Source organism: Haliaeetus albicilla, chromosome 2 (genome assembly GCF_947461875.1).
Source record: "Haliaeetus albicilla chromosome 2, bHalAlb1.1, whole genome shotgun sequence".
NCBI lineage: Eukaryota > Metazoa > Chordata > Aves > Accipitriformes > Accipitridae > Haliaeetus > Haliaeetus albicilla.
The window spans coordinates 35,305,613-35,324,599 of record NC_091484.1 but is presented as its reverse complement, the minus strand read 5'-3'; the positions used below and the strand labels follow the sequence as shown (position 1 = coordinate 35,324,599).

The window sequence follows — 18,987 nt, the reverse complement described above, 5'->3', positions numbered from 1 at the left end:
TTGTGGTGGCATATAACGCCGAGCTGGTACGTCCACATGGTGTGGCGTCACCCTGTGACAGTAACTCATGTCTAGAAATTCTCTATGTGTCACCACACTACTACATATAAGGTAGCAAGTGCTTTCCTTCAACAAGCCCAGGTAGCAATAGATAAGATCGCTGCACTACACTCCATGCTGGGTGCTGATGTACTCATGTGCTCTGTGTTCCTCTATTTTCCCACCTCAAGATCACGAGAGAGGGTCGACAGGGTTTGCGGGTATGCTGTTCTGACCCAAAGGAAGAGAATCTCACTGCAAAGAGCTTAGAGTAGAAAAAGATCACATGAGCAAGGCATATTTTTCTTGAGGAACCCACAGCCAAATTTTCCAAGTCATTCATTAGGAACAACAAATAGATTTTCAGTAATGTCTCTGGGGCTAAAACTCTAGTCCCAGCCTTTCTGAGAGTTCTGGCCAGGCCAGTGTCAAAGGGAACCAGAGGTACAGCAATTATTAGTGCAAGGTAGCTCACAACCATGAAGATTAAATGCTGGAGGTTAAAGTTGAAGGAACCCTGCCATTACTGAACGCTAAAGGTGCTGTAGTTCATGGTACCTTAGGTATTTATGGTACTTCAGTCAGTTGTCATTTTTAGTGCCTGACTGGTCTAAAAACAATAAAAAAAAACATATAAGGCATGAAAAAGATTCAGCATCTGTATACAGCCATGCACAAGCAGCCAGGCACAAACATTTTAACCTGCCTCAAATTGACATCTGTTACATCTCCTGTAGCACGTCAACATGATCCATGTATAACCCCACTGCAAAATGTGCCTGACACCTGAGATTCCACAGTATAAGGATGATTTACTGCAAGAGGATTCAGTGGGCTTTTCTTTCTAAGGGAAAGAGAAGCAAGATAATAAATAACAAGATGTTGCATGCTTTTCAAACTGAGGGAGGGCACTACTGTATACTATGAAGTTATTACAGCAAATTGGCATCTGACTTCAATTTCTTTTTCTTTCCCATTAAAAAAAAAATATATATTAACCCCTCGCCCCCACCAAAACCCCAAACCTGAAAAACCTATTCAGTCTTTATATTTGGAAGAGTGCTCATAGCATAGAAAGACCTATCAATTCCCCAGGAAGGCTTTCCCTTCCCCAACTCGGACCATCTCATGAACCTGAATGGCCTTCAGATTAAGCTCAGTGAGAGGGAACAGGTCAGTGCAACAGCACCAGCTTCCCTCTGTTGGACATTCAGGCTCCTCTGACTCCTCATACTGCAAGAAGGTCTCAGAGCCTTGGCTGGTGTCCATGACCACTACCATAATCAAACCATGACTGATGGAGATGGTGTAGGAAATGGCCGTCTAGGTCATGCTATTTAAATTTTCCCAGCAAACTTCAATATTTTGGTTTGCTTTGAAAGTAGAGGTATCTGCTTTGTAATCATTGTGCATCCACTGCACAGGAATCCAGGTCTTACCAGCAAGATGGCAACTTCCCAACTAACTCCTAGGGCTGAAGTCTTGTAAATTTACTTTGGCTAAGTAATCTCTAACTCAGATTAATGTGGGTGAAACTGGTATGACTTCTTGTAGAGGAAAGAAAGCAAAGCAGGCTTTGGCCCTTGAGTCTTAAAGAAAGTTATTTATGTATGAGAAGATAGGAGTTGTGTTTTGGGACTATAGCCACTCTCCAGAGCATTGTGTGGCCAGTGGCCAGCACCAGCTGGTTCAGGAGAAGGAGAGCGAGCTCTGCAGGAGGCATCTGTAAGGTGATGTGCTGCATTGCACACACAGTTGTTTGCAGCTGGATCTCTAAATGCTGAACTTTGAAGCACAAGGTTTAATATCCCTTCCAAAATGTTTGTTATTGTATCTATCTTGGCTATTCTTTTTAACCATTAGAAATTACCTCTCTTTTTCTGTAACCTATAGTCTTCATCTGCTGGCCATCACATAGAAATGAGATCTACAGCCTGACTCTAAGGTTTTGGATAAAAGTCCACCTTTTAGTTATGTTCAATACTACCTTGTTTTTATCATGAGACATGACAATCACAAGGATCTGACCTGTTATCTTGATCATTAGTTATTTTTGGTATTTTACCATATGAACTCTTACCTTTCTCTCCAAAGGAAACAAAGCCAAGCTTTAGAGGTTCTTCCCATTTTTTCTGGGCCTTTAATCGTTGTTATCACCCTTCTTGGAGCTTCTTTTTACCCCTTGAGAGGAGTAGCACTGGACACTGCGTTTGAACTTAGGTTGTAATATTACACAATAGTACTGTGTCTCCTGTCTCGTTCATCTCTCTTCACACATCTTCTGGGCACTCACATGCATTCTTCAGACTGCCTTGTGGATTACACTTCAGTTTTTCTTGCCCTCAATTAATTCCTAGAAAGAAATAAGAGGCAGCAGAACAGGCCAACTTCATAAATCTTTATCTAATACTAGCAAGTCATTAGGCCTGTGAGTAAAGTCTCCATCTGTTCCCAAAGAAACCACAGCATTTTCTACACTGTGTCAGCATCTACTATAATATTTCCGCTCTCAGAGATTTCTTGAGTTTTCTCCAAAGGTTCCATATGTCTGCCTCTTCGTTTCTTGCTCCAAAGAAAAGCAAAGAAAAATATGCAACATGCAAACAAAAACTGGAATGGCAGCAGCCCCTTCAGGAAGCTGTGCCCCGTGCATCATGGGCCAAAACTGACCCATTGTGGGAAAGAGGCCTAAAATAAGAGCAGACTACTACTTTCCTCAAAGGAATGTGGCTCAGTAATAAATAAGGACAGCCTGGCAGCTTCCAGCGCTGCTCCTTACTGTATCTTTGTCCTTTTCAAGCAACTGTTTCCTCCTAGCAATCTGGCATATTAACATCTGTTGTGACCTAGATGATAGATTTCGGGTTATATTTCACCTGGTAAGTGTGTGGGGACTCAAGGGGACTTAAAGGTGACTAGTTCTTGCAAGCCTGGCTCAAGCAAAACTCACGTTGAATCTCCTGTGTGTTTTGCCTCAGCACAGATTGAAAGGCTTACAAACCATAATAGGTTACTCTGCTGCTCTGACTGTTGCTAATATGATTATGTACTAAAGGGTTTAAATGAGAATTGTTTGTTTGGCTAGGAAAGAGAAGGGGACGGAGGGGGCATGTGGGAGAAACACATTTGAAACATTTTTGAAAATGCCAACTGGCTTTGCTTTGTTTGGAGCTGGTCAAGCAGAAGAGTGGCACTGAGCAGCTAATCAGTGGCTCCTACTCCTCCAGAGAACAGTAAGCTCCCTTCACACTTGGCACCAGCACGGCCCAGCTGAATACCCTTGTGTTTGCTTATTCTCTTGGCAGAAGTGAAAGAGTACGAGCCCCCATTCGGCTCTAAAGTGCGAGAACACCCCTGCGTGGAAAGCATGAAGGACAATGTCCTAAGAGACAGAGGGAGACCCGAGATCCCCAGCTCCTGGCTTAACCATCAGGTAAGAGCACCACATGTGAGCAGCAGGGAGCTGCACTATACATTTAGCTGCTGCCTGGAGGCTGAGCCTTAGTGCAGTGTCCTGTCCAACAGGCTGGACCTCTCTTTTGCACGGATTAGAGCTCTGTCACATGGTGACACCAGTGCTGCCATGGTTCAGACACCACAGTGCTCTGTACCATGCCTACCCCAAAGCCCTGGGATTCCTGCTGCCTACGAGTGTAATCTAGAAGTCATCAAAACAAAAATATTGGAAACCTGAGATCCGACAATCATTCAGACAGCCACAGAATAATAAGGGCCTTAAAGCGCACTGTGTGCAGGCTCTGAAAGGTCAAAGAGAACAACTTTGCACATGGGCCCCTTCAGCAGAGAAAACAAATCTCATTACTTTATCATGGAGACCAGTCATAGTTGTATCCCAGCTGTTGACAGGTTTAAGAAAATAGGAAATGAGTCTTCAGCAAGCCAGTCTGGTTTTATTCAGGTTGCGCATTAGCAGTCCGTTTCCCTTGCATGTCGTGAAGCACTCTGTCAGTTTTCCCCATTCACAGACACCATGGTTGCCCTTCCTAGGCGACAGTAGATTTCTCAGTAGATGAAACTGAATGGAAACAAGCCAAAGGCATGCATTTCTTCACCTTTGTTCTGAGTAGTTTTATCAGTAGAGATAAAATGAGAATCGTATCAGAGACGAGGTGAGGCTTGGTCATTCCACTTGTCAATGAAATATGTTGAGTGGTCTTTACAGACAAAAGGAAAGCATCGTAAACATTTATAAAAGCCCAGGCAACCAAGATCAGCTAGTATTTCCATCAGGAGCAATGTAACACTCCCTTTTTCATTCCAGTAGAGATGTTAAAATCACAGTCCCACACCTACTTAGGAAAGGCCAAGTGAGTGGCCAAAATCAATCATCTTTCCAACCAAGAGCAACGCATCTGCTGCCTGATGACTATGGCAGAGTGTAGCACCTTCCTGGACCACAGGGACTTGCTCCTTATGTAGTCATCTGTGATGAGTAGGGTTATTGAAGAGGGGTGCTTTAACTTGGGAGGCAAGCTGTATTTTGAGGGACGCCTAGATAGCTGATATAATGAGTACTAAAAAGCCCTTGACAATTCTAGGAGCCATAGATACAATCATCTTCTAAATGACAAGTTGAGCTGGGATGGAGGGATTATACTAATGCTCATCTTTCTAGAAAAGAACTGGTTGCAGAAATTTTATAAAAATTGTGGGTGACCTGGGAAAAGGAATCATGAGTTGACTGCAGTTGTTTGTTTTCCATGAAGCCAAAATGAAGCCCAAACTGGTAACACATATGTGGTACTTTAGAAGAGCCCAATTAACAATGTAGAAAAGAATCCTGAGCCAGATCATTTGGGAGGTAAAAATTAAATAGTAGAAAATGCTTAAAATGAGGAACAGTGTGAGAACATTTCTTGGGATATTCAAAAGACATGATCTCATGTGTGAAAAAAATGAAAGTAAAGAAGGGTAGAGAACTGATTAAGGAAACAGAACAACAGGAAGATCTGTGGTCAGCAAGTTTGAGGATAATCACAGTTTTCTCAAGAGCAAAAGGAAATCTAACTTAGTACCAATCTGTTGTTCATTATGAAAGAAAGATACTGCTTATGCTAATGCAAAAGCAGACATGGTCAGCAAATATTTCTGTTCTGCATTTGGGAAGAGTCAGATGATGTACATGTAATAGAAGGTGATGAAAGCTCCTGTAAAGCAAGAGTCATTGGCACTTAAAGCAGGCCTGGGGCAGTGTTAGGTGGCCCTGAGACTTGTCTGCCTTCAGAACAGGGTTAGTCCTGCAGGCACTGCAGCAAAACACTGCACTATGTGGCAGTAGAAATGGGCAGTACCGCCGGTTATGCCTTGGAGAGAGGTGTCCAGGAGCTTGTTTCATGCACAGCCAGGCATAGCGGCAAGCGTCGGTGTGCCAGCATGCCTGGGGTGCCTGGGTGAGGAAGCACCGGGCTCGGTATCCCCGCGGTGCTCAGGCATGGGGCAGGCCCATAGCTGCTCTCATGGCAGCAAGCCTGAGTGTGTGGAGGGCTGCAGCTCAAGGTACTGGCGTAGAGCTGTAAGACACACTGAATTTTGTCACCTGGGTTTACGTAGCAGGTAGAATGATTGCAGATTTGGACCTAGATGTCCTGCATTTGACTTCAGTTTTCTTCCCTGTGTAAAACCCAGACCTCAGTCTGCCCCCAGTACGGGTCACCCACCGACTGGGAGGACCATGCATCTGCGCTTGCGTGTCACCTGGATGGGCACAGCTGGCTCCAGCAGGGTTCGGCTAAGAGTCTAAGGCGGGAAATGGATGCCTGATAACACGCTCACAGGACATTTAATGAAGGTGGATTTAATTCCCCTCATCTGAATCCCTTCAGCATTTCACATTGTGCTATTTAAAATGCAGTGATGCATCAGCTTCCATGGGGCTGTGACAGTTTGCAGCAGCTGAGGACCTGCTTTGAACTCCATAGAAGTTGCTCTTACTGTAACGGCTCTTCCATATTCATTTCCTTCCTCTGCAGTCGTGTTTTTGTAATGAACTCATTATTCATCGTGATAAAATTCTGGAATGGATTTACATATTACAATTCCCCCCCCCCGCAATGAGATTTGTTGCACTATTGATTTCAAGTTAATGTTTAATATTTAATTTAATTTACTGCTTGTAATTTCAATGCCAGCAGAAAAGTAGTGTTATTTGTATACAGACAATGAGATTCTGCTATTAACATTGACATCAGTCAACATCACCAATTAGGTAAATTATGCAATTAATGCGGTGTTGTGAAATGTTATTTTTTTAAATAAGAAGTTTAAGATAAATCCTACTTAATGGGCTTTTAGTGTCATAAAGCAAAGCACACAATTTCCTGGCAAATACCTCATGTTTATAAAATGCATTACAGAGATGCAACTGGTTTTTTGTCCTGTAAACATGTGCATCAGCATTGAAATGAAGATTAACTAGTTACATCTGTGAGTGACGTGTGTTTAAGTGTTTGTGGGTCTGTGGCCAATATTTGCACATAGGTTTAGTTAGTCTGCAAGGAATCCATAAAGGGCTGATGTAGGGCCTGATATTGCTGGCAATCAGAGTTTTGTTCGAAAAAACCCAAACAGAATTCAGGCATGCAAAGGCACGGGTTGAGCAGGAAGCCGTGTTATCCAGGAATTCCGATCATATTTCTTAAAAAAAAAACCCTACTTGATTCTATAGTCCAAAGCATCATTTTTCTTGTTATAAGGTATCAGAACACATGCTCAGAAATGACAGTACCAATTAAAGTGCTGAAAAAATTGTAGTAGGGTTTCTTTTAAAAAAAAAAAAAAAAGAAAAGCATGCCCCCCCTGACAGTAGCAGCAGAGCCCATGAAGCACCTCCAGGACACACGTGAATAACCCCCTGAACTTCAGAGGGCACCAAAGCAGCTCTGACACATGGGCTTTGGCGGTGACTGGCCCCATCACGGCTGCTCTCTCTGTGCTCTCCGCAGGGCATCCAGATGGTGTGCGAAACTCTTATTGAGTGCTGGGACCACGACCCCGAGGCCCGGCTCACGGCGCAGTGCGTTGCGGAGCGTTTTAGCGAGCTCAAGCACCACGACAAGCTCTCGGGAAGAAGCTGTTCGGAGGAGAAGATCCCCGAAGACGGCTCCGTGACCACCGCCAAGTAGCGTGCACCCAAGAGCTCCGAAATGGAGGAAAGTTGCTCCTAGACGCATTCACCTTGGCAAAGGAAGAAGTCTCGATCAGTGCCTTGACTTGCTTCCTGGAGGACTGAGGCTGTCACTACTCCCTTTAGGCTCCGGCTCTGGACAGGGAGATGTATTCATGGGAATTAAAAGCCAGGGAGTAGGTGTCATACCCTAGCATTGGCTGCCAGCATCATGTCATAGGAGGAGCTATGTATGTTAGCACTTCCTCAGGAAATGAGATTTGAAAATAGCCAATAACATTATGCACTTTATTAATGCCTGTATATGACTATGAAATTGCTATTTTTATATATATATATATGCATATATATATATAATGTGTGTGTATGTGTATATGTATCTATCTATGTATCTATAAACAGCCATGCTCTGAAAAAGAGTTTAAAAAAAAAAAAATGCTTCCAGAAAATTACCAGTGCATGAGAGATCCCTCCCCTTTAGGGAAGGAGCCTGGGGAGACTGGCATAGCACGACACCAGCAATTGTGCACTAAGCACCCTGCCAAAAAGATAGGAATAATATGCAATAAGAAGATGGCTTTCAAAGCATGTGCTGTAACCACCCGGCTGTGGCTTGGCAGTTCACAGTTGCAGGAGCAGTCTCACAGCAGACAGGCCAATTCGGCTTTGCAGTTGTACCTATGCGGTCTTGTCTGCAGCACATTTTGGAAGGTTCAGGGATGCCTTTGCCCTCTCACCTTTAACCTCAACATCCTCACAGTGCCCCAGAACAGGAGTGCGAGGAGGTTTGGTCCCTCCCACACGTGTGTTTCAATACAGAGGTCATTAATGTTATATGTTTATTGCTTTGAATTCATGCTGCTTGCAAGCAGGTTGTGAAGTATCAGCAGGATGAGTTTTCCCCTCCTCCCATCCCCACCCCCAAACCATACAAAACAAGACAGGGCCACCAGTAGTCCAAGCAGATGTTTTATATTTGCTCTGCATTCTAAGTGCAGGCAGTACTATTTTTCTGTCTTCCTTTTACCTCGATTGTGTTACTGTAAGAACAAACATTTTTTTCCCTGTATAGCATGTCTAATTGCTTGACACACCACAGTTTGACTCTGTTCCACACTTTCTAGAGAAAAATAAGAAACAACAGCTGGTGCCTTTACTTTTGCAAAAGGACCTTGGAGGTGAGGGAAAGCTCAGCAGCATTAGGTTAATGGCATATCCTGCCCTCATCACTGCTTGCATATAGGGCTGCCCTCAGCAAGTCAGCAATTAACCGAAAAAAACCCGAAAACCAAGAAAGATGATTTATGCCAAAAGGATCCCTCAGACATGTTTTCAGTTCTCCAAAATGTTTAAGACAATTGACATCACATTGGGCCTATATAAATGACAGCAGTGTGTTTAACAAGTGCTAACAATTTTGTCTTCAGGAGTTTTGCAGTGAATTTTTCCACTATTTTTCTTCCCCACGGCACATGAGCAGGCCTTGGAAATTAGAAATTCAGCAAGCACAAACCAGTCCTGTACAGATGTATCTGGTGCAATTTATTAAACACCTTTGACAGATAAACATCGATATTTCTCTAGAAGGCGTTGCCGTGTACGTCAATAGGAGTCATGCTTATTCAAATAGGAGTTAAGATTTATGATGACAAATATTTTATTTGAAATGGTTTTCTATCTGCTTTTTTTTTTTTTTTTTTCATTTTAACCAAACTGCTCAGAAATATTTAAACAGAGCGGGGCAAAATCTCAACAACTATAGTGGAATTCAGAGCTACTATGCCAAATTTTATAGGGGGGGGGATTTGTTTTCTGTAAAAAAAAAGGAAAGTGGGCAGTGGGAGTGGGAGCTGAGGACCTGCGGGTGGTGGGAGCGGGAGTGGTGGGAGCGGGAGCAGGAGCGGGGGGAGCAGGAGCTGAAGGATAAGGATAAGGCGTCCGGTAGTTCCTGACAATACTGACATTTTTAGGGGGGGGGGGGTTGTTGGTTTGTTGGGTTTTTTTACTACTACATGTAAAGGAAAATTTTTATTCTTCTAAGGAATATTTCACCTGTACATCATGTATGAAATAGGAATGTGAACAATATATACTCTTGTATATCAAAAGTTTCAAGCACTTAACTTGCTTTGTAAACAGTTTGGGGTTTTTTTGGTTTGTTTTGTATAAAACAAATGTTTATTGGAGCAAATAAAATAACACCCATTCAAGTTTGTCTTTCATGTCTGGAGCATCCAGAATAAGGAGAGTGCTCTTCCTCAAGTGAACCCTATCCTAAAAATGACTCAGGCCCATTCCTTCCCACCAGAGGCCTGAACGTCATGCTCGGTGTGGCCAATGGCCTTTGCACGTGTCCTGCTTTGCTAATGACTCCTTCCCCAGCCTCCGTCCTGCCCTTCAACAGCACTAGCAGATACCCAAACTTGCTGGGCCATTAGCCCCTGCAGTGTGAAACCTTCTCTCATCTCAGGGGAGGGAAGGGAGAAGAGGGTTCACAGCTGAAGCTCTCATACTTTTAGGTGACACAGTTTTCAGTGTAGATGTGGCACTTAGGGACATGGTTAAGTGGTGGACTTAGCAGTGTTATGTTAATGGCTGGACCCAATGATCTTAAAGGTCTTTTCCAACCGAAATGATTCTGTGATTCTAAGATAAGGCTTTAGTTAAACCTGTTATTTTGGTGCAGGTATTAAAGTGAGCCAGAAGACAGCCCACTAAATCTGTGTCTCTGAGAAGTGTATGATTAATGTGCTTGTGCCTTACAGCTACTGCTCTCCACTCAGAGCTTTCACCCTTTTAAGCTGATACCCCTTCCATTGAAGACATGAAGAACACAAGCACCACATAAACAAAGAGTGAGATACCTCCTTCTCCATCCACTCAAATTGCCTCAAGTGTGACTTTTAGGCTGAATCTAAGCCTTTACACAGGATGCAGTCCACCAGTGCCTGTTGTAGGTATCTGAGACTCTCCAGGCATCACCATTTTTTTCAGGGATGGTACTTTGGTACCAAAATCTCCAGCAGAGCTCATGCTTGGCTGCACTGAATGTCTCCTTTTGAACCTTCAAGTGGAGATTCCCCAAACAGGCACCCAGGTGTCTTTGTTCATGAGTCGAGCAGAATCGCAGAATAACAGAGGCTGGCAGAAACCTCCAGTCCAGGTGCTGTGCTTGCTGGTCATCTGGTCCAGGCTCCTGTTCAAAACAGGCAGCTTAGATCAGGTTGCTCAAGACCTTGTTGAATTTTGAGTATGTTCAACGCTAATGATTTCACAGCCTCTCTGGGCACCTGGTGCGCCAAAGAAAGCAACGTACATAGCCGCTGTCAGGTGTGGTGCAAAGCACAGAGGCCGCGTCTAGTCTCAAATTGGCAAAATGGGGGCTTTGTAAAGAAGGCCCTGCCTACGTGCCCCCTCAAGCGGACAGCTGCAGGTGACCAGCTCTTCCTTCAAGCCAGCTACCCTCTGCCCCATAGTACCAGACTACAACTCAAGCTGCACAGCGAGGATGCTCTGCAGCCAGCTGAAACCAGCTGCCTGGGGACACCATGGAGGGGCCTGCAGGGAGCCCTGCTGCAGGGCTGCTGCCACCGAGGGTGCAGTCAGGACAGGACCCCCGCCAGCAGCACGGCAGCGCTGCCAGCACCAGCTTTGCTGTAGTTGCTCTGACATTGAGGGAGGGTGGGATCTCTACAGCCTCCCCCTCCCCAGCAAGCATTAATGGTGCAGCCTTCCCTTCTCTCCTGTTGCTTCAGCAAAGGCCACGTACAAAACAGCTCTCGGCTTCCCTATGGACATGCAAAGCCTCACTGCCCACATCTCTGTGGTTTCCAGCAGCGACCTGCCAAGCCCTAGGCAAGGCTAGCATCGCTGTGGTCAGCCCCAGCGTTTGCTGGTGTGCTGATGGCAGTGGCCACCCCTCACCAGTCCCCACTGCTGGCCACATATTGGCAAAGTTCTTCAAGCCCTGACTTGCTGTTTACACTGGCTCAAAGTCTAAGTCCTTTTGGCTTAACAAGGCAAACAAGTGCTGCAAAACCAAATATAAAGTGTATTAACAAAATTTAGCAGGCAAACTCCACAGACCTTTCAGTCTTGAAGTACACAATATCCTTGAAATAAAGTACCCTATATGCTTCTAATATTTTTTTTCAATTAAGGCTTTTGCCCACCTTTCTTATCCTAAATATGGTATTCAACATCCTTCTGTAAGCAGCTCTTAATTAGCATGTCAATCAGTATTTTATCACCAGGGTACACAGCAAGGAGGCTCCAGCTGTGCAATGCAGAAGGCATTGGGTTTACTACTTGGGTTTACTACTGAGCCATCCAATGGTCTAAACTAGATGGCAAAATTTCCCACCGCAGCCTGCCTCTGTGTTACCAGTTCACGTAATTCCCAGAACAATGGGGATTTCACCCCCTTCTAGGATATTCCCAACTGCTACTGGAATAAACATGAATGGTAAAAGAAGAAAAAATCATGACCCTGCTCCTGGGGGGAGAGGGGGGAGAAAAAGAAAGGCATTAAGACATTGTTATTCTGAATGCTCCTGGAAAAAAACTGGGCCAAATGTAGAGCACCTGCAATATTGTCCTCTTGTCAAGCCAGCTGTGCTGGGACCCAAGGGCTTCCTTTGCTTCCAGAGGAACATTGATTAATTTATTTCCTGATCCTTAGCTCTCTCTCTCCTGCTTGCTTGCCTTTTTTTTTTTTTTTTTTTTTGGCATTATGTTTTTAATAAAATGCTGCCTGTGGCAATTTTTCCCTCTGGCCACGAAGAGGATGGAGTGAATTGTGTTCCAGACTGTCTGCTTGTTGTTCCTGAATGCAGTTTGGCTGCATTCATGCTGCTTATTACTTGGCAAACATTCATGCAAGTGGGTGCACACCATGTGCGTGTTCGGAAGGCTCTTGCTGGGGCAGGTGCCAAAAATTCCAGTCTCATCCTGGGTGGGTATAAGTGATGGCACCTCACTGCAGGATTTTGGTGTTTGGGGTTTTTTTCAGGCGCCTGTGCCCTACTGGGTTACATTTCCCAGCATGACCCACAAGACCCAGTTGGCCTGAGCCCATGGTGTCCCAGCCTGGCTGTCCAGGCCCCGTTTCCTCACCACGCCTTGACCAACTGGCAGGTCTCACCTATTTCTGACCTCTGGCAGCTGAAAGGCCTTTCTCATGGACAGAAAGCTGAGGAGAAAATCAGTGGTTTGTTGAAATACGGCCAAATTGCGAGGCTCTTGGGAGGACTGAGTCCAGGAAATAGATTTAAAAATCTTGAGTAATGAATGAATGCTTTGAGCACCATCTAATCACTTCATGAAGAGGCAAAGGCAAAAGGCAGCTCATAAATTTTCTGCTGTGCATTATTTTCTTAGTTATAATGGTGATAAACCAATCTCTTCAGACAGTTGCATTTATGTAGCTAAATTCTTTAAAAAATGAAATGGTCACCTGATCAAGTCAGCATGATTAAACACCCACTGCTGAAATGTCTGTTTCGCAAACATGCTGCCATGTGAAAGCAGGTAGAGCAAAGATCCCTGGCATTTTTTCCCAGGTTAGCCATCTCATGTGTCACAGGAGGGACCACTCAGAGCTGAAAACACTCCCCCTCTTCCTCCCCTGTTGCAGCAAGGCTTTCCTGTGGAAGAAGAAACAAAAAGCAATTCGCCCCGCTCTCTTTTTTCACCCATTTGTGGCTTCAAGCCCTGGCTGCCACCTTCCCTCCCTGCTGTTTCCCTCCTCCTGCCAGGCACCTTCGGGTGCCTGAGTGGGGGCTGCCCAGTGCCCGCCCTTCCTTCTGCCTCTGGCTTTGGATCAGGGTGCTGGTCTTTCTCTCATGAAAGCAACTCGTTGTATTTGTGTTTCAGAACAAGACCTGCATCAGATATTGGGGTTTAAGTGTTGAGCTCAACCCTGCACGACCTCCCGATGGGAGGAGTGGGATGCAGGACGTGTTATCATCAGAGCCGTATGGTGAGCTACAGAAGTGGAGCTCCTCACCCCCCACCCGCTGCCCTGACAAAGACCAAACCTGGCGCTTTCCATCTCGCACAAAGAGCTTCAGAAACAGACTTCCTTCTGTTAGAAATATGCCAGGGTCCTCATGCTTCAACCTTGCTGGAGACCATTTAAGGTTAGAAAATGTTTTATGGAAGACATTGATTGCATCTAATTCCTGCGTTTGCTTGAAGGTGAAAGCTGTCTTTCTAGTTCTCAAACAGAAGACAGTATGAACTTCTCCTGAGATAAACATCTGCCTGTCTGTGGCTGCAGATGTTTAGCTCTTAAAGGCTGGTCTTTATCTACTGACTTCCTTATACACGTATGTGAATGCTGAGAGGATCTCTGCACTCGTCTGGCAAGGCTGTCTATGCTATGACTACCCAGTAAAATAAGATTATAAAAGTTTGATATTAAATTGGGAATACATCATTTGGCAATGTATAAAAAAAATGCCTCCCCAGACTCAGAAGTGCCAAGGGTCGTTGCTTCAGAGATTGAGATGAAAATACAAGGCCTACTTTGGGCTCTTTCAGTGCATCATTGCAACAATTGTTTGAAAATCATTTCAAGTAAAACACTATTTTTTGAAAGAGCAAAGCCTTTTATGCAGAATTATATGATTGCCTGGAGTGACAAAAACAGCGTTTCATCTTTGATCCAACAAATCTGAACTGAAGGCTGTCAGAGAAAGGATCCAGTAAAAGAAAATGCAACCGCGTCTGCTCACACCACCAAGAAAAACAGCTACACAGTGCTGCCACCAGGGAGAATTATAACTTGCAGCACATGGGTTAACAGACAGCGTATTCAGGAGCAGCCTGTCCATAAGAGAGGCACTTAGCAAGTGAAAGATGATAACTGCTGATACTTGAATCCAGCCTTATTTCTGGAAAGGTGAGATTTCCTTATTTGGTGAAATTAAAGCCAGGGTACCGATTCTCTTCAACCAAGATATTCGCTTTCCATAAACGATCCGGTGCTCCTGGAGGCAGAAGAAAGTAGGCCATACCTTTAATTAGCTAAAAGGTTTTGAACAGGACATAAATCTCATACCAAGACTTTTAATTTTCCAGTTGTTAAGCCTCGTACGCTTTTACACAGACTTGCTCATTTGCTTTGGCTACAACCCCTTTTGCTCATCTAATCCCCATGTGAGAAGCAGGAGCAATATTTCTGTAACATGACAATGTCACCGACACTTCAGCCTCACCACTGAGGAGGAGTTTGCAAGAAGCAACTTGCAGGGGATTAGACTGAAATTTTTCTTGTAATGCTTTGAATGGCATAGTGAAATGCTCCCGTGTTCCAAGGCATTAAGGGCATCTCACATTAAGCAGCAGGTTGTTTAGCCTAAGTACTTCTGGAAAGGACATGTAAGCCTTATTAAATAAGGGGAAAAAAATAAGGCAATTTCATTTTAATGTAGGAATGTTAACATTAATTTGCTTGTCTTGAAATAATTTCTGGAATGGTTGCTTTAAGAACCTAATCTTAACAAAGCCGTAGGAAATGGAAGAAAGAATTTAAATTAACTTACTTCATCCATTTATAAATTGTTTAGGTTAATCACAGTAAACCAAACAGGATTCAGCCATACTTAAACACAGCCTTTGCGCAAGTATAAACTGTTTATTATATCCATGACACACAACCAGGCAAAATTCATTCTTGATCTGGGGAAGAGTCTAATTTAGTTTTATTAGCTCTGAAGGAAAACATTTTGGCAGAAGAAGGTTCACTTTTCAACATAAAACATTCTCAGAAAAACTCTCCTGAGAGCGAGCAAGCGATGCAGGAGAGTCTCACCATCTTCACATCAGCAGCTTGGCCTAAAATTGGCTCCTATGGCAGGGCGGGTCCTTCCCAATGGGAGGGGGGCTGCGGGTGAAGCCTGAGCACAGGCAGCGAACAGTCAGACAGCTGAAGCTTGGAGAGGTGAAGCCTACTCCATGTGCTTTCAGGGGCTCCCATTAAGACCATCACTTCACTCCACTGTAATACTGCTGAGGACAATAGGTTTGACTTCAGCGATTTGACCAATTATGTCTATGAATTATAGGCAGATCTTTAGTATGGACAATATGCTTTTCCCACCAACACATGGAGAGTGCTCATAGACTAGCTTAAAGACTGATTTTTCTTTTCTTTACATTAGTGCTAATGATACAAAACATTTGGTTCAAAAATCCTAGCAAGAAATACAACGGATTTTTACAAGGAAAATTTTGCCTTTCAATTTTCCAGTAAGCATTTTGACAATCCTTGGAGAGTCTTGATTGCCACACGGGTTGGCTAGGCTGGGGCTCTGTACTTTTGCACTACTTGCCCTGATGTGCAAAATCAATCATATTAGCTTCGAGAAGAGATAGAAATTTATTTCATGGACAAAAGCATGAAATAAGCCTTGGATACAGGGTCAAACAGGTCAAATTATGATGTTCATCTTTTTTCATCTCCTTTTCTATACGTGCAGCCAATGCATTAGCCATTGGAATGTATGAATGCTATAAAGCGAATGACTCCTGTTGCCATCCTAGCAACACATTTCTTGCTTGAGCTACCCATCTTGGCAATAATACAATTATTAACTTGAGGATATTAAATGCTCTAATCAATAACTTGTGTATGCTTGTGACTCCATTTTGCTATACTTTATGGTAAGAATTGCATTTTTAAATAACTGCTTTTATTGTCTTCCAGGAGTAATTAAAATGAAATTAGAGGTATTATGAGCTGCACGTAATGTCTTTATTAAGACAATAATTACGGGGGAAGGGCTTTTCATCAGGCAGGGGGGAGGAGCTCTTTTTTTTAATGTCTTATGCAAATATCTCCTACATGATTGCCTCATCAGGCTCAATACTCTGGGACCAGAGCAATGTCTTTGTCTTTCAGTTCTAAAGAAATGCAGGAAACTAAATACTGAGGGTTTTTTTATGATGAAAAACATTAAAAAAAAAAAAAAAAGAAATCTCTTCAGGAAGAACTACACAACTGAAAAGAAGGGTGGCTGGAAAGGCCAATGTTCAGTACTTGTTTGGTTGCAGCGGTCTTCTCTCTAGCTACAATCAGACAATAAAAGATTAATTCTCAAACTAGCACCGGATAAGAAAGGGGTGGAAACCACATAATATATTGTACTGTTTTAGCCTGACTGATCTGGATGAAATTCATCCTCACAACCTCAGATCCATTTGTGCTTGTCTTTGACTGACTCTCCTGCATAAAATGGGAGTACATATCCAGCTCCCAATCCAAATGCACACCCCAGCCATGTTGTGGCTCTGTATCAAGGCAAGACTTTGATGCTCCCCCATCCTCCCTTTCCCAGACCTCTTGTCATGGTTTAACCCCAGCCAACAACTAAGCACCACGCAGCCGCTCACTCACTCCCCCTCCATCCAGTGGGATGGGGGAGAAAATCAGGAAAAGAAGTAAAACTCCTGGGTTGAGATAAGAACGGTTTAATAGAACAGAAAAGAAGAAACTAATAATGATAATGATAACAATAATAAAATGACAACAGTAGTAATAAAAGGATTGAAATGTACAAATGATGCGCAGGGCAATTGCTCACCACCCGCCGACCGACACCCAGCCAGTCCCCGAGCGGCGATTCCCTGCCCCCCCTTCCCAGTTCCTAAACTAGATCAGACGTCACATGGTATGGAATACACTGTTGGCCAGTTTGGGTCAGGTGCCCTGGCTGGGCATGAGAAGCTGAAAAATCCTTGACTATAGTCTAAACACTACTGAGCAACAACTGAAAACATCAGTGTTATCAACATTCTTCCCATACTGAACTCAAAACATAGCTCTGTACCAGCTACTAGGAAGACAGTTAACTCTATCCCAGCTGAAACCAGGACACCTCTGCTTCCCCAGAGAGTCAGCACCCAGGCACAAGGCCCTGCGAGGCCTTTCAGCACCCTCCAGCCTCAGCTCCATCCACAGTCAACCTGAGGTTCAACTACTTGAGGACCAGATTCTCCAAGCTGCAACGACCCAGTGAGGATTTCTGCAGTAGCACAGTTTGCTCCCATGTTGCCAAAGGGGCAGAGGTGGTACTTACCATTTGAAAGGGGGCAAGAGGGGCTGGGGAACCCATTCAGTTCCCTGCATCTCAGGAAATTACAAGGGGTGGGAAGAATCACATGATGAGAAGAGGGTAGGACTCAACAAGGATTCATCATGATTTTTTTTCCTACAGAGCAGTAGCTCTTGTAAAATGGAGAAGACAAAGTAAACATCATATGTCTTGAGCTTAGAAAGGCTTTTGACATCACCTCAAGTGATATTCATGTTAGCAAATTAGGGTAATATTGTCTAAATTCAAGTTCAGAATGGGTGCAAAGCTGGCTTGAAAGATATAATAGTTACTATGTAGGTCCCTAAGAGGTGTTGAGTACAGTTCCACAGCAACCCAAGTCTAGCTCCTATTCAGTATTTTAAATAATAGCCTAGGTGATGGACAAAAATACATGCTTATTAAATCTGCAAACTGTATCATGCTGTGAGAGGCTGAAAACGTGCTGCAGGACAGACTGACAATTCAAATTGTTCTTCACAGATTGAATAAACATTCTGAAAAAACATGATCCTCTTTAGTGGGAACACTTACAAAGGAGTAATTAAGTGTACAGATATCTAATGGGGAAAAGCTATGTAGAGCAGTTGGCCAAAGAAGTTCTAGAGCTCAGAGTGGATCACAAACCTGACAATAGTCAATAGTGTCTTGCTGTTACAAAAGAAGGTGAACATCATACTGTGATATATAAACAGCAGTGATAGCTGAGAGATATACCAAGTGATCCTGTCTCCCTTTTAAAACTTGGTAAGGCTTCAGAGAACTGCTCTGTCTTGTTTTGGGCAGCAGAAGCATCAGAAGACTTTCAAACATGGCCTCTAAGGAAACATGGGAGGAATGGCTGTAATGCAGCACTAGAGAAGAAGATAATTAAGGGGCAATAAGATAATCATCTATGAAGTTGCAAAGAGGAAAAATATGTTGGCATTAATCATGGTGGATAGATCAAACATAGCAGGGAAAATCCAGATTGTCCATTACGAAAACCTCATGGGAAGGCTGTAGGATGTCCAGCATTTTTGGTCATGAATTATAGACCAGGCAAAGGTTAGACACTAGTTTTCTGGTATCACTGATCCTATCTCAGGACAGAGGTTATATTGTCTTGATGACATCGTGAAGATCCTTTCCTGCCACAGAGGTTGCAGTTCCATGTTCAGAATGTGTCTCCAAAGGGCTGAGTTCAGGGTGGTCAAGAAGCTGGAAATTTTGTTCTATGGGAAATTCCAAAATGTGCTAGGGCATGGGGGCAGGACATCCTCTTTCATAATTCACCATAGAACATTGATATTTCTCATGGAAAGGAAAATATTAAAAAAACAGACATACAGATTGCTTCAGAATAAAATCAAGCCTGGAAACTCAGCTCTCTGTGGCCATATTGCTTAAAAGTGGCTTGCACACTCCTGACTTCATTTTTTTAACCTTGGTACAGAGCAAGAGTAAGGAATCACTGCTCAGCTGAGACGCTCAGTCAGGGAAGTGCATTCTTCGTGGCACCCTGAGCTCCCCATTGCTCAGCTTGGATGCCCAAAACACACCAGTGTCATCATGGGTTACACAGCATGGAAACATGTTCCCATCACTATTTAGGCAGTATGACAAGAAATGATCAAAGGTCTGCCTGTATTTCCCTAAATTCCATTGAAATCCAATGTTTTCACAAAAGACTGCCTAAAACAAAGCAACATCTTCTGACAAATAAGT

General features: G+C 43.7%; 1 protein-coding gene across 1 annotated transcript in view; it reads left to right on the top strand.

Moving 5' to 3' along the window:
- Positions 1–9,393, top strand: part of TGFBR2 (transforming growth factor beta receptor 2) — a 66,427-nt gene extending 57,034 nt beyond the window's left edge. The window contains exons 6-7 of the mRNA XM_069770848.1: positions 3,345–3,472; positions 7,002–9,393. Of these exons, the coding sequence (XP_069626949.1) occupies positions 3,345–3,472; positions 7,002–7,181 (308 nt within the window). The 3' untranslated portion in view covers positions 7,182–9,393. The remainder of the gene's footprint in view (positions 1–3,344; positions 3,473–7,001) is intronic.
- The last annotated feature ends 9,594 nt before the right edge of the window (positions 9,394–18,987 follow it).